The 12,920-nt window shown below is 42.4% G+C and overlaps 1 protein-coding gene across 2 annotated transcripts in view; it reads right to left on the bottom strand.

Annotated features, from left to right (window-relative positions):
• COL24A1 (collagen type XXIV alpha 1 chain) overlaps window positions 1-12,920 on the bottom strand; it is a 475,258-nt gene that overhangs the window by 371,117 nt on the left and 91,221 nt on the right. Inside the window, exon 3 of one of the 2 annotated variants that reach the window (XM_029948854.1) lies at window positions 6,912-7,044. In XM_029948854.1, coding sequence (XP_029804714.1) covers window positions 6,912-6,967 — 56 coding nt within the window. In that variant the 5' untranslated portion in view covers window positions 6,968-7,044. Of the gene's footprint in view, window positions 1-6,911; window positions 7,045-12,920 lie in introns of those variants that run through there. The other variant, XM_029948855.1, reaches the window with a different exon arrangement.

Below are 12,920 nucleotides of genomic sequence, written 5' to 3'. Positions count from 1 at the left end.
TAGAAACAGCCCAACAGGCACTTTTCCATTCGGAGCAAGCTAACTAATGAAGAGTATAGCAACCTGCACCATTCATTTAGCAATTCAGCCAACTCATAGACTTCCCCAATGACCTCAGGGGGGAAAAATGAAAAAGAAAGTTCTTTCTAGACATGCTAACAAGTCCATTCCTGGTGTAAGGCAGGAAAACCTGAATACATCAAACATCTCTTAGCCAGGTGATCTTAGGGGATTATGACAAATCAGTTGAGCCATACATTATGTAAGTGTTCCTATGTATTAAAACTGATGACTAATAGAGAGATAGAGATTGATGCTGAAATAGAGATTTTCTTTCTTTTTTCTAATTATGCCCCAAACTAACAGCCAACTCAGGAAGAACACATGGATATCCATATCCATAGCAATATGGATTCCATTATGCCTAACCACCCGCCCCCCCCCAAGCTCCAGCCGTATCACATTATACTCTATTCCCTAGAGAGACCTTGTAAGTGTCTGAAACGCCCTATCAGTCTTCACCTGTCAGAATTTTAAGTATCATCAAAGCCTAATTTGAATAACATCTGCTCCATGAAGTTTCCATCATCCCTAAAGAGGGCTGGATTCTATACTCTTAATGCTATAATTGTAAATTTATTATATCCCATATATATTATACCTTTTAGGATTCATTAGTTAAGTAAATATTTGAACAAGCAACAGTCTTCACCTTTTATCTACTTCTTAGATGAAATTGACAGTAAACACTTTTAAAAAGGAAAAGAGAAACAGTAACATCTCACAATGACTGAGGAATTCAATTCTTCCCTATAGACCCCTAATTTTTTTAAATAATTTTTTTAATGTTTTATTTATTTTTGATACAGAGACAGAGCATGAGAGGGGGAAGGGCAGAGAGAGAAGGAGGCATGGAACACGAAGCAGGCTCCAGGCTCTGAGCTAGCTGTCAGCACAGAGCCCTATGCAGGGCTCGAACCCACGAACATGAGCTCTGACCTGAGCCGAAGTCGGAGGCTTAACCGACTGAGCCACCCAGGCGCCCCAAGACCCCTAATTTTTTTTAACACTTGAGAAAAGGAAAGTAAAATAAGGGTACTTTTAGTTGGTTGTCCAAAGAGAGAAAGAAGAGAAAAAGGAACTTTAACATATGTATTATGATAGGTTACGTGGAAAGGCGTCTCTTTTTTTTCATTTTGTTTGTCTCATCATTGAAGTGTGAACAAAGAAGACATCAAGCTTAATTGACATCCTCAGTTAAGAGACAAACTCTGTCACTGTATGAAATGGATGTCTAATAAATCTAAGCTTTCTGGAAAATGTCTGGCTGGGGTGGGCTTGTTAATTTCTTTAGTTTTGCCCTCCTCTTCCCCATGATTTCACACTTACTATACATTCACTTAATAAAGAAAAAATATCACATTTCCACATTAGGAGATAATGGAGTTGTCATGGGCATTAGCTGTGCTTTGTGCTTGTCCCATTGTTCTATGCATACATATAGTGCTAAGGCTTGCTGGAGTTCTTGAATAAGTTAAAATTAAACCTGTAGTAAGTTGTAGAGAAAACAACATAGTTAATAAGAAAATAAAACTAGACTGGAGTCAAAAGACTAAATCTGCTTCTATTTCTAACTTAAACCTGCTTCTATTTCTAACTTATGCTGTGACCTTGGGCGGATCATTTCAATTTCCCTAGTCTTGACAAATTCTCTATTATGTGATGGTATAGTATAAATTTTATATTTTACATTCCAAATATAAAACCTCTGTGTGTGGTAGGACCTTGTTAGTAAAGTAGCATTAGATGACAAGATCAAAGTATTTAGCAAGCTATTTCATAAATCACTACATATAATAGACATGATATTTAACCACAAGTCTGGAAACGTCTTCCTACAGTGTCATGCAATACTCTTTTAATTGTATAATCTAAAATAATAGTATACTAAGTTTGCTCATTTGTTCACATCTTTACTTCAAAAAAATGTCTAGTTGGTCTATTAAATATGAGTACTTTTCAAATATTTGAAGCATATCTGTTTTTGTTCACTTTTCTGTATGTCAGGACCATAAGTCACTAATATAAACCAACCAGCAGGACATATACTCAGGCATTACATAAAATCAGACGGGATCTGAAAGGAGTCAACAATATGGTAACAGTCAATAAAAAGTTCAGAAAATATAACCCAGGATCTTAATGTCCGAGGATTTCTAGCAAAATATGAAATTCTCTGTGTGTCTGGTCTGCTAGCCACATTTTCAGTGTGACAGAAGCCACAATCAAAACATAACCAGACATGTGAGAGGTGAAGGCCTGGAGGGGATCAGACAGGAGACAGATCCAAAGACCATATTCAGAATATTTAAGGAACTAATATCCATCCCAGGCATCTTCCCTAAATAATTCTTAGAGCTTTCAACTCTGAAGGGTTTAAGTTACTTTAGGGAAATCCCAGGCATCTTTTTGTTCAGGGTACCTGTGAGACTCTCAGGTATTGTGTCTTCAGGCTACTGAAGCTCATTCCTACATAGACTCAAGTTATAATACTAGGAATAGGACTTGTGAAATCTTGGGAATAGGGAATTTTTTTATGAGTTGGTGATTTTAATTTAAACAAATTAGAAAAGGCAAAATAATCTGAAAACCACTCACATGTGATATACATAGATAATTTGAACAATTTCCATTACACTACATTTACAAGCCAAAAACTTTGTTATGACAGCTTTACTAGTTGCAAAGATCCAGAAATAGTAAAGTTTCTGTCCTTTATCCCTCACATAACTGAAAATCAGTTCTCATCCCAGCAATGAGGATAAAGTTGGGTGATTCAGGGAGTAAAGTCACTAACTTACATACAATGACTTTCTCAGACAATCAGCTCGACTCAGTAGGTACTTGTATAACTAATGCAGTGTAAAGCATACTAGAAATTTTGGTTAATTTCCAAGTATAAAGGGAATTTATGAAATACAGGGAAGATAAATGCCTAAGGACTTCAAGTGCTCAAAATGTCTAGAGTCCAGTTAGTAGCAGGGAAGAAAAATACCTCAACTAGTCCGTCCTTGTAATACCACAGAGACTGTTAAAATGATTGCTACCTAGCCTTAGCAAAGTTCTTGGCACACACCACTGTTAAATTAAGATTGTTAAATGAATGAGTCAATCTTTAGTTAGTAAGACTATCAGGTGGTCCTGAGTTTCAATAAACATACAACTTGTCTAGTGTCTTCTATGTGCACACTGATTCCAAGATCAAGAAGTCAGGTCATCCTAACCTCCATATATTTAGCTAAGAAAGTAACCTGGTTTAAAGACTTCTCACAATCTGGTCTCTGGTCTCCAGATCCAGCTCCGGTCATTCCTCCTCAGGAATGTGAGCTCCAACCAACTTCATTTCTTTCAGGCCCTCAAATGAACTGTACTGTCTCACCATTCGGCCTTTTAATGTTCTGTCTGGAAAGTTCCATGCCTTTTCCAGTTAGGTCTCTGTGTGGATTTCATTTCCTTTGGTGACCCTTACTTTGCAGGATTACCCATCCATACCCACCCCACCTCCTCAGGACTGCCAGCTGTTCTGTCTACATCTTTGTCTCATTCTGTTATACTTGGTTGGTTGTTTTCTTTTTCCAACACCAAACTGGGCATATAGGGAGGGCAGCAATTGTGTTTCTGTCTTGTTCCACCACTGTATCCCTTCTGCTTCGAACCATGCTGGGCACATAGTTGGAGCTCAGAAAACATTTGTTGAATAAATGAGTGAATGACTGAGTGAATGAATGCCAGCATAATGTTAGCCTCTTATGAGAATGAAAAGGAAATGGTCTTTACTTCACTTCTCATTCAGAGTTACAAATTCTAAAATAAGTCTTAGTTGCAAAGCATGGCTAGGAAAGTAGTAGCACAGCTATTTTAATTCCCATGAAAAACTTATTTTTCTCCCGTCACTTCCCAGATTACCAGGCAGAATGTCTAAGCAACAGTCAAAATTACTTTCCATAATTTACAATCCCTGTCCTTGAGGCCTCAGTTTTATTTTAAACATCTACTTGAAAGCAAAGATAACTAAGCAACTTTAAAGAATAGAATTTCATGCCAACTAGGAAATAGATGTTTATATTCAAAACTCCTTCCCTCTCCACCTTTGTTATGGAAACCCTTTAATTACAATAATAGCCTGCATTGGAGATTTTCTGATACTGTTAAATCTTGTATCTAATGCTGAATTTTGGTTTTAATCTTCCTTTATTACTTCCACGAATTCACATTAGACAACATCCTTAAAAGCAGTCCCTTGAGGGGCAGCTGAGTGGCTAAGTTGGTTAAGCATCCCATTTGGGCTCAGGTCATGATCTCCTGATTTGTGGGTTTGAGCCCCTCATGGGGCTCTGTGCTGACAGCTCAGAGCCTGGAGCCTGCTTCAGATTCTGTGTCTCCCTCTCTCCCTACCCCTCCCCTGCTCATGCTCTGTCTCTCTCTCTCAAAAATAAATAAACATTAAAAAAAAAAGCAGCCCCACGAAACAAAATGTATTTAAGGATCCAGTTTTAAAACTGTTAATGTTTCTGGATGACTAATCAGAATTGTGATTAAAAAAAAAAAAACTGCTCCTGCTCTCACAAAAACATCACCACAAGAGGATGGTGGAAAATTAAAACCTCAAGGATTTCATTAGAAACTCTAAGGTTTAATTCAGCGGCTTGACATTATCATCAGCTAATCAGCTCCTTCTGCCAAGTCCCTTCCTCTATAGGGTTGGTAGCAGTTTTCTTTCTTTTTTTTTTTTTTTTGGTGTGTGTTTGTTTGTTTGTTTCAAATCGAATTATGCATAATTCTTTAGGGAAATTGATTTTGTTTTTGAGAAACAGTTCTTTCAGATTAATCAGTAACTACCTTTTCCCCACTTGGCATGTCTATAGTTGGAGCTATAAGGGGCTGCAATCTGATGTAACTTTAAATTACTTCTTAATTCTCTGCAGCCCACCCCCACTGTAGCAGAACAAACTGGATGTCAAGAAGGCTGCAAGGTCCCTGGAGGAGAGACCTTCTAGACCAATGCCTTCACCCACAATCCGCTATGCACCAACCCCAGCGTCTCTCAGAAAGGGTTCTTTTCCCATTCCACGTAGTCTCATTTTTCCTCAGTTCTTTGGTGTAATCCATTCTGTTTGGTTTCTCTGCCTCCCTCCCCCCAATCATCTGGACCCAATTTACAAACCCCAAACTGCCCAAAAATTTATGCAGGGCCTTTTCTGGGAGCGTCTGGAAGGGAAGTGTAAACCAGACAAGACAGAGGCCAGGAGCAGAAGATCTGCTTTAATCCTCGAGATTGAGCAAAACTACCAACCCGCGGATGGTTGGGCAGCGACTCAGGTCTTGCTCAGTGTCCAAGGGAAAGCCCTCGGGATGGGAGCTGGCCTGGAGGGCACGAGGGGCACAGGGATGAACGCGGAGGCTGAGGCCAGACAGGAGGTGGATGGCCTCACCCTGCCTCGCCCCCTGGCTCTGGACCCTCGGGGATCCGAAGCACATTCCACCGTTCCACCCCCGGGTATCAGCAGGAAGATGAGCGCTGTCCTGCCTGGATCTGCGGCTTTCCAAGCGGGTCCATGCCGAGGGGCTTTCCTTGAGAAATGTGGCGGGAAACCTGCCTGGGAAGTGGATGTGACCCACGTGAGCCGCCCTGGGGAAGGTGACCTCTTCTGGGACCGGGACCTCCCTGGTCGCTGCACCTGGACCCACGCCCGGGGTTGCAAGGCGTCCTCCCCACTGATTCGTCCGGCTGCGGGAGCGTGGGGAGGTGCGTCCTCCGCAGCGCGGAAGCCCAGCCACCCAGGCTCCCAGGGGTCAGAGCAGAGCGCGCGCGAGCCCCGGCCGCGCACGGCTGCACGCGGCTGGGAAGCACATGTGCACACAAACACTGCCACAGGGCGGTCTTTCTCTGCGCCCCGCCTCCCTCCGCCTGCCCTCAGCTGGCACGGTCAGGTCTGCCCCCTGCCCGCCTCCCACCTTCTCTCCCAAGGGGCAGCTTGGCGGAGAGAATGACCACAGCCGCTTTGGCCCCTCCCGCCCCGGGAGCCAGAAACAAACTTGCATAACCCACTGACCTCTTCCAGGGTTAGTAGGGTAGCCAACCCAGGCACGCATCCCCCTCCACCCTCTGATCCCAGTGAGGAAGTGGGAGCAGGTACAGCGCCCAGAGAGGCGGTGGGGTGCCAGCCAGAGCCTGCGCGAACACTCCTCCGGAGCCCCGCCCCCGTGCCCAGCCCCTTCCCCAGTGACAGGCCGGTGGAGCTGGAGGCAGCCACGGCCGCAGATGGGCAGCACGTGTGCTGGCCTCCTAACAACAAGAGGAGATTGCCTCTGAGCCTGATGCCCGAGGTTTTGTGGGTACCCTCTTCCCCCATCCGGCAACCCTACCGCACGTCTGTGCCCCCCGCGGTCCAGGCTGCGCCGAGAGAGCCCAGATGACCGCCAGCACCCCAGCAATCCCCAGGCTGAACGCCCAAACAAGCACCGCGAGAAAGCAGAACCCCAGCCCGAGCCCTGAGAAAGGAGAAGGAAGGAGGGCGCGAGGGCGGCGGGAGCTGGAGCCCCGGCGGGCTTCCGAGCTCAGCTCCGGAGTCTCGGGAGCCGCTGCCGCCGGAATCGGGACGCGTGCCAGCGAGCTTTTCCTTCCCAGCCGCAGGAACTCTTCAGCATAAACTGTCTGAGAGATCCGCTGGCAGGAGGCTTCCTTTCAAACACGGTGTTTTACAAATTGAGGAGACAGGAGGAGGATGCCACGGCTGCTCGCCGGCTCCCAACTTTAAAAAGTGCCAAGGAGCGGGAGCACAGATGGTCAACTCGCCCAGTGGGTCCAGGGGTTGGGGAGAGGGGTGAGTCCTGGCGATTGGGCTACTTACGTTTTTGCCGTGTGGGAGACCTTTCCACGCCTTGTCCTGTGGGCTCCTAAATGCATTTGTATGCATTTGTCCCTGCAGCGAAGCACTAACGGAAAACAGAAGGCAACTCCAAACTGCTAAGGGTGCGCAGGTACTGGCCATGAAAAAGGAAAAAAAAAGGAAGAACAAAAAAAACCTCACATGAAAACGATGCTCCAAAAACCTCAACAACAACCAAAACGGAGGAGGGAAATAGGAAGGGGGAGAGAAATAGCACCCAAGGGGTAGATCTACGCGAGCTAGGAGCTAGGTTTTCTAGTTCCCTAGCTCGGTAACGGACGAGCCCGGCGGGGAGCGCTCCCCTGGGAGGGCGGGCGAGAGGCGAGACCTCACTGGCAGGCGGCGGGGCGCCGGCAGCAGCTGGGGCTCGGCCGCGAGTGCAGCCCTCGAGTTCACTTGCGGTTCAAAGGCGACTCTGTGACTCCAGTGGAGTCCTCTGCTTTGGACCTGGGAGGAGAGAAGGGTTGGGGGAGGGAAGGAGATGAAGGGGGTGAAGGGTGGGGGAAGTCCTTGGAATCAACCCGCGCCGGAACATTTGTCAGACAAGCACACACACCCACTTCGGAAATCTAGTTGGTGCGAGGGGGCTGGTGGCAAACGTAGGCGCTCAGCTTTGACTGCCGCCGGCTGCTTCCCCTGGAAGAAGAGGAGCCCAGCAAATCCGGCCGGTGTTAAATTTCACCGCTCACTGACTTGCAATGACATCACCAAACACTGTGCACACCTCCCCCTCCGGCCCGCAACTACCCCCGACCCGAGCCCGGCTCCCGCGCACCGGTCCGCAAGCCCCAGGGCCTGCAGCTGCCCCGGCCACGCCCCGACACTCCAGCTTCCCACGCCACCCTCCCTTGTCATCCCGGAAACTTGTAGGTGACTAGTAATCCTTCCTTCTTCCTTATTTTCTGCAGTCCCCAATTTGATGTTTTCTGCTTGCATGTCTCCCATCCCCAATTTTTTTTCCTCTGTCCTCTTCACACACAGTCTGAAATTACAGCGGAACCTTTCATTCTCCTCCGACCTTCTTATGTTTCTGCAGTGATGCTTGTGGCCTAAGCCATATTATAAACGGATTGTGACGGTCTCATTTCTCTACCTTTCCTCCCTTCCTCTTGCCTTTCAGTCTGCCCCCTGTACTACAATTTCTGCTTTCTGCCCTTCTCCAGCTTATAAGCATGGATTAATTTGTGTTTATGCATCTAGAACATGCTAAGAGACCACAGTCTTTCCAATTTGAATACCTTCTCCATTTTTTGGGTAACATATATATTTTTTAATAACATAAGCTTCGATCCCCTCAAAGCCCTTTCACAGCCTGAGAAGTCTACCTTCTAAGTTTGGGGGAGCGGGAATTAACTTTATGATTTCATCATTTTATTAATAAGACTGGAAATTCCAGGAGGACAGGGATCTATTATCTTTCTCGTCGCTTTATTTTAAGCACCTAAAATACTACTTAGCATGTCTGGTTAATGAGTGACAGCTGTATACCATTGAATATCATTTCTCCAACAAGTTTTCCTGTTCCATTCTGTGTGGCATCCACAGCTAATGCTACCCCCATATACCGAAAAGCATCCCACATTACACACATACTATAAAAGTTAAAGAGACCGTATTGATGAAAGGAAATGATTGATGCAATCCTTGCAGTTTCAGGAATTTTTTTTTCCAGGAAAAATCTGGGGAATCTTTTTTTCGTCCAGGAATATAGAACTTAATTCATCTTTCCCTCGATTTTTCAACCTTTTATTTTGAAGTAATTTTAGATTTACATAAAAGTTACAAAAATAGTACAGAGAGTTCCTGTTTACCCTTTACCCTCTAATACTGATATCTTCCATGCGGTAGTACAATGATCAAAACCATGAAATTACCACTGATACAATACCATTAACTACTCTAAAGCTCTTATACAAATTTTGTCCATTTTCTAAGATATCCTTTTTCTGGCCTACTATCTAATTCAGGAGCCTATACTGTGTGTAGTTAACTAATTAACAAAGAAATTAATTAAAATGTTTTTATCTCTTTAGTCTCCTCCCATTTGTGGAAATTCCTGTCTTTTGTCTTTCATGACCTGGACATTTTGAAAGCACACTGGTCAGTCATTTGGTGGGAGGTCTCTCAATTTGAATTTGTGTGATATATTCTCACGATTAGATTCAGGTTATGCATTTTTGGCATAAATTCTATTTAAGTGATGTTGTCTCTTTCCCGGGGAATCATATTGGGTATACATAATGTTAATATATCTTATTACTAATAGTGTTAGCTTTGATCACTTAGTTAAGGTGCAAACCTGCAAGGTCTAACCACTGTAAAATCACTCCCACCCCTTGATTTCTAGCCACAGCTTTCTGGAATCCTTCTAGAAATCCAGGGCTGAGAGACAATAGTCATTCTTAAATAGCCTTAAACTACATTTTTTCTATTTTTGGATTACTAGTCAACTCAAGAATGGTAATTTGGTTTGGTGGAAAGAATAGATAGGAATTAAGCAGTAACTCACCTAATCTCTCCATTTTCCTATCAATCATTAAGGATTAAAAACATTTTATTCTGTTCATAATGTTGAGGATGGATATTTGAATGCTGTGTGAAATGGAGTTGTTATTAAAATGTATCTCAGGGGGCGTGCCTGGGTGGATCAGTGGGCTGAGCATCCAGCTTTGGCTCAGGTCATGATCTCACATTCATGGATTTGAGCCCCGTATCAGGCTCTGTGCTAACCACTAGCTCAGAACCTGGAGATTGCTTCAGATTCTATGCCTCCCTCTCTCTCTGACCCTCCCCTGCTTGCACTGTCTCTCTCTGTCTCTCAAAAATAAATAAAAGACATAAAAAATTAAAAAAAATAAAATGTATCTCAGGTTCTTTGACTACAAGAAGAGAACAGTTGCTAGAGGTCATATCACATTGCCAAAGGGTACAGATAGCCTCAAATAGAGTACATTTATTTGTGGGAGCAGAGGTGTTTGCCTAGTAAAAAAAAATAATAAAATGTAAAACTTAAATGCTGTAGACTTTTTAGGATGGCGGAGATTCATATAGACCAAATTTATCAAGACAGATTAACTAGAGACCCTGGGATGTAATTGGGCCTTGAAAAGTGAAAAGGATTTTTATAGGTTGAGCAAAGAAAGAGAACGTGCTTGGAAATGGAGAAAAGACGACTCACAATAATGGGCAAGAGGAGGATATCTTAATTATATTCAGAGGAAAAGAAACAGATTCATCAGTTTGGATTAGAAGTTTATGCATCATGGGGTGCATAGGTGGCTGAGTTGGTTATGTGTCTAATTTCAGCTCAGGTCATGATCTCACGGTTCGTGGGTTCAAGCCCCATGACAGACTCTGTGCTGACAGCTCAAAGCCTGGAGCCTGCTTCACATTCTGTGTCTCCCTCTCTCTCTGCCACTTCCCTGCTAATACCTCCCCCCATATCAAAAATAAATAAGCATTAAAAATAAGAGGAAAAAAAAGGTTTGTGCATCAAAAGGAAGATGGAAGAGCAAAATATAGAAGTCTCTGAATGCCAGGATAAGGGTTCATTCCATCATTCAATATACCTACGATGTGCCAGGAATTCTTCTAGGCACTGAGTTACACTGGTGAATAAAATGCATGAAAAATTTTCCCTTCATGGAGTTTATATTCTGCCATTTAAGATTCGATGTATGGGCAATAGGAAACTAATTAAGAATTTCAAACTGATAAATGATCATGTTCCAAATTCCCATTTCAAGAAGACTTGTCAGTACCAGATTGCCAAGATTGAAAAGAGAGAAGGTTGTAGGATAAATTAGATGTAAGTGTTGAAATATGCTAGCATCTTGAACTGTGGGAGAAATGATAGAAAAGCCAAATAAGAGAATCATTATTAAAAGAAATTAGGAAGGCATGATAACTGGTTACATTGAGAAGAGAAAAAATATATAGATGAAATTTTAAGTCTGAATGACCAAAAAACTATTCCATTGGCCAATGGTCAAAGAGAAGATAACTAATTCAATCTGAGACATATTTATCTTGAGATCTTGGTAGGAAATGCTATTGGAACTGTCCAAAGATCTATTGGAGTTGAAAGCCTGAGTTCAGGAGAGAGGCCAGAGGTAGAGTTTTAGATTTCCTCATTATCTCCAAGTGATATTTGAGACTTTAACAGTGGAGTCTATATTCAAAGAAGTGAGTATCAAAATGGAGAACAGAGAATAAGGATATAAACTTAGGCTACAGAAAGTGGGGAGAAACAATGCAGAATTAAAAGACATGGAACCAAAAGTATGCAGTGTTACTAAATAATAGTATAGAAGTTCAAAAAATAATCATATAGCATATACTTCCTAATATATACTATGTGTGAGTATTGTTTTAAGTATTTTTAATATATTAACTCATTTAATCCTCTTAATGAATCCTATTAAGTAGACACTTTTTATTACCCTCATTATACAGAGGAAAAAATTAAGGCAGAAAAAGATTACAGTTGAATCTTGAACAACTCAAGGGGTTAGAGTCAGGAAGAAAAGAAGGAAGGAAGTTAGGGAGAAAGTAATGAGGGAGGGAAAATGAAAGGAAGAGGGGAATTATTGACAGCATCAACTTTATCCAGAGTCAGTTTGCCTGGGTTTAAATCTTGATCCCCAGTTTTGTGATCTCAGACAATTTAACTACAATTGGCCCTTGAAGAACATGACACCTTGAACTGTGTGGGTCCTCTTCAATAAAATACAGCACTGTAAATGTATTTTGTCTTCTTAGAATTTTCTTAACATTTTCTTTTCTGCAGCTTAATTTACTGTAAGAATATTACACAGGAGTTGCTTTTTACAGTTAGGGATTCTTGAGTCTTATAGCTAGAAATTCTGATTGAGCATGTCTGAGGTGGGACATAAGAATCTGCATTTTAAACAAGTAATTGTTAAAAGTACTATAGGTAATTATGATACAGATAGACTAGTGATCATACGTTAACATGTCAACCCATTCTTGACTTAGTTGTTAAACACAATGCTTATTGACTGCCTATGAAATCTCTTAATAAGTAAGTACTCTTCTTCATATGTACCTGGGAAGAATCACTGTGACTTAATCGAAATTCCATGCTTAAATATTTACTGAATGATTAAATAACTAAATAAAGAATGTCATGCCTACTATGTATTAGGCAATGTCATAAGACCTGGGGTTATGAAGAAATGGGGCATGATTACTACTCTTAAAGAGCTTATAACCTGCTAGGGACAGAATCTAGTAAGAAGACCTACTGGTAAAGATGATAATAAGAAATAAAAATAACCAACTAGTGAATATAGGGCAGTTGGTACACCAAGGAGATAACACTCAATTCTATCATGAGTGAATGGAAGCACTTGAAGCTTGGGTCTTTAAAAATGAGTAGGTGTAGGCACAAAAACAGACACATAGACCAATGGAATAGAATAGAGAACCCAGAACGGGGCCCACAAATGTACAGTCAATTAATTTTTGACAAAGCAGGAAAGAGTATCCAATGGAAAAAAAGACTGCCTCTTTAGCAGGTGGTGCTGGGAGAACCGGACAGCAACATGCAGAAGAATGAAACTAGACCACTTTCTTACACCATACACTAAAATCAACTCAAAATGGCTGAAGGGACTGAATGTGAGACAGGAAACCATCAAAACCCTCAAGGAGAAAGTAGGAAATAGCCTCCTTGACCTCAACTGCAGCAATTTCCTCCTCGACACATCCCCAAAGGCAAAGGAAATGAAAGCAAAAATGAACTATTAGGACCTCGTCAAGATAAAAAGCTTCTGCACTGCAAAGGAAACAATCAAGAAAACTAATAGGCAACCAATGAAATGGGCAGAAGACATAAACAGACACTTCTCCAAAGAGGACTTCCAGATGGCCTACAGGCACATGAAACAATGCTCAACATCACTCATTATCTAGAAAACAGTGTGGAGGTTCCTCAAAAGACTATCA

The sequence above is a fragment of the Suricata suricatta genome, chromosome 8 (assembly GCF_006229205.1).
Source record: "Suricata suricatta isolate VVHF042 chromosome 8, meerkat_22Aug2017_6uvM2_HiC, whole genome shotgun sequence".
NCBI classification, from domain to species: Eukaryota; Metazoa; Chordata; class Mammalia; order Carnivora; family Herpestidae; genus Suricata; species Suricata suricatta.
Note: the sequence above shows the minus strand (reverse complement) of the source record. Positions and strands in the feature narration are given on the sequence as shown.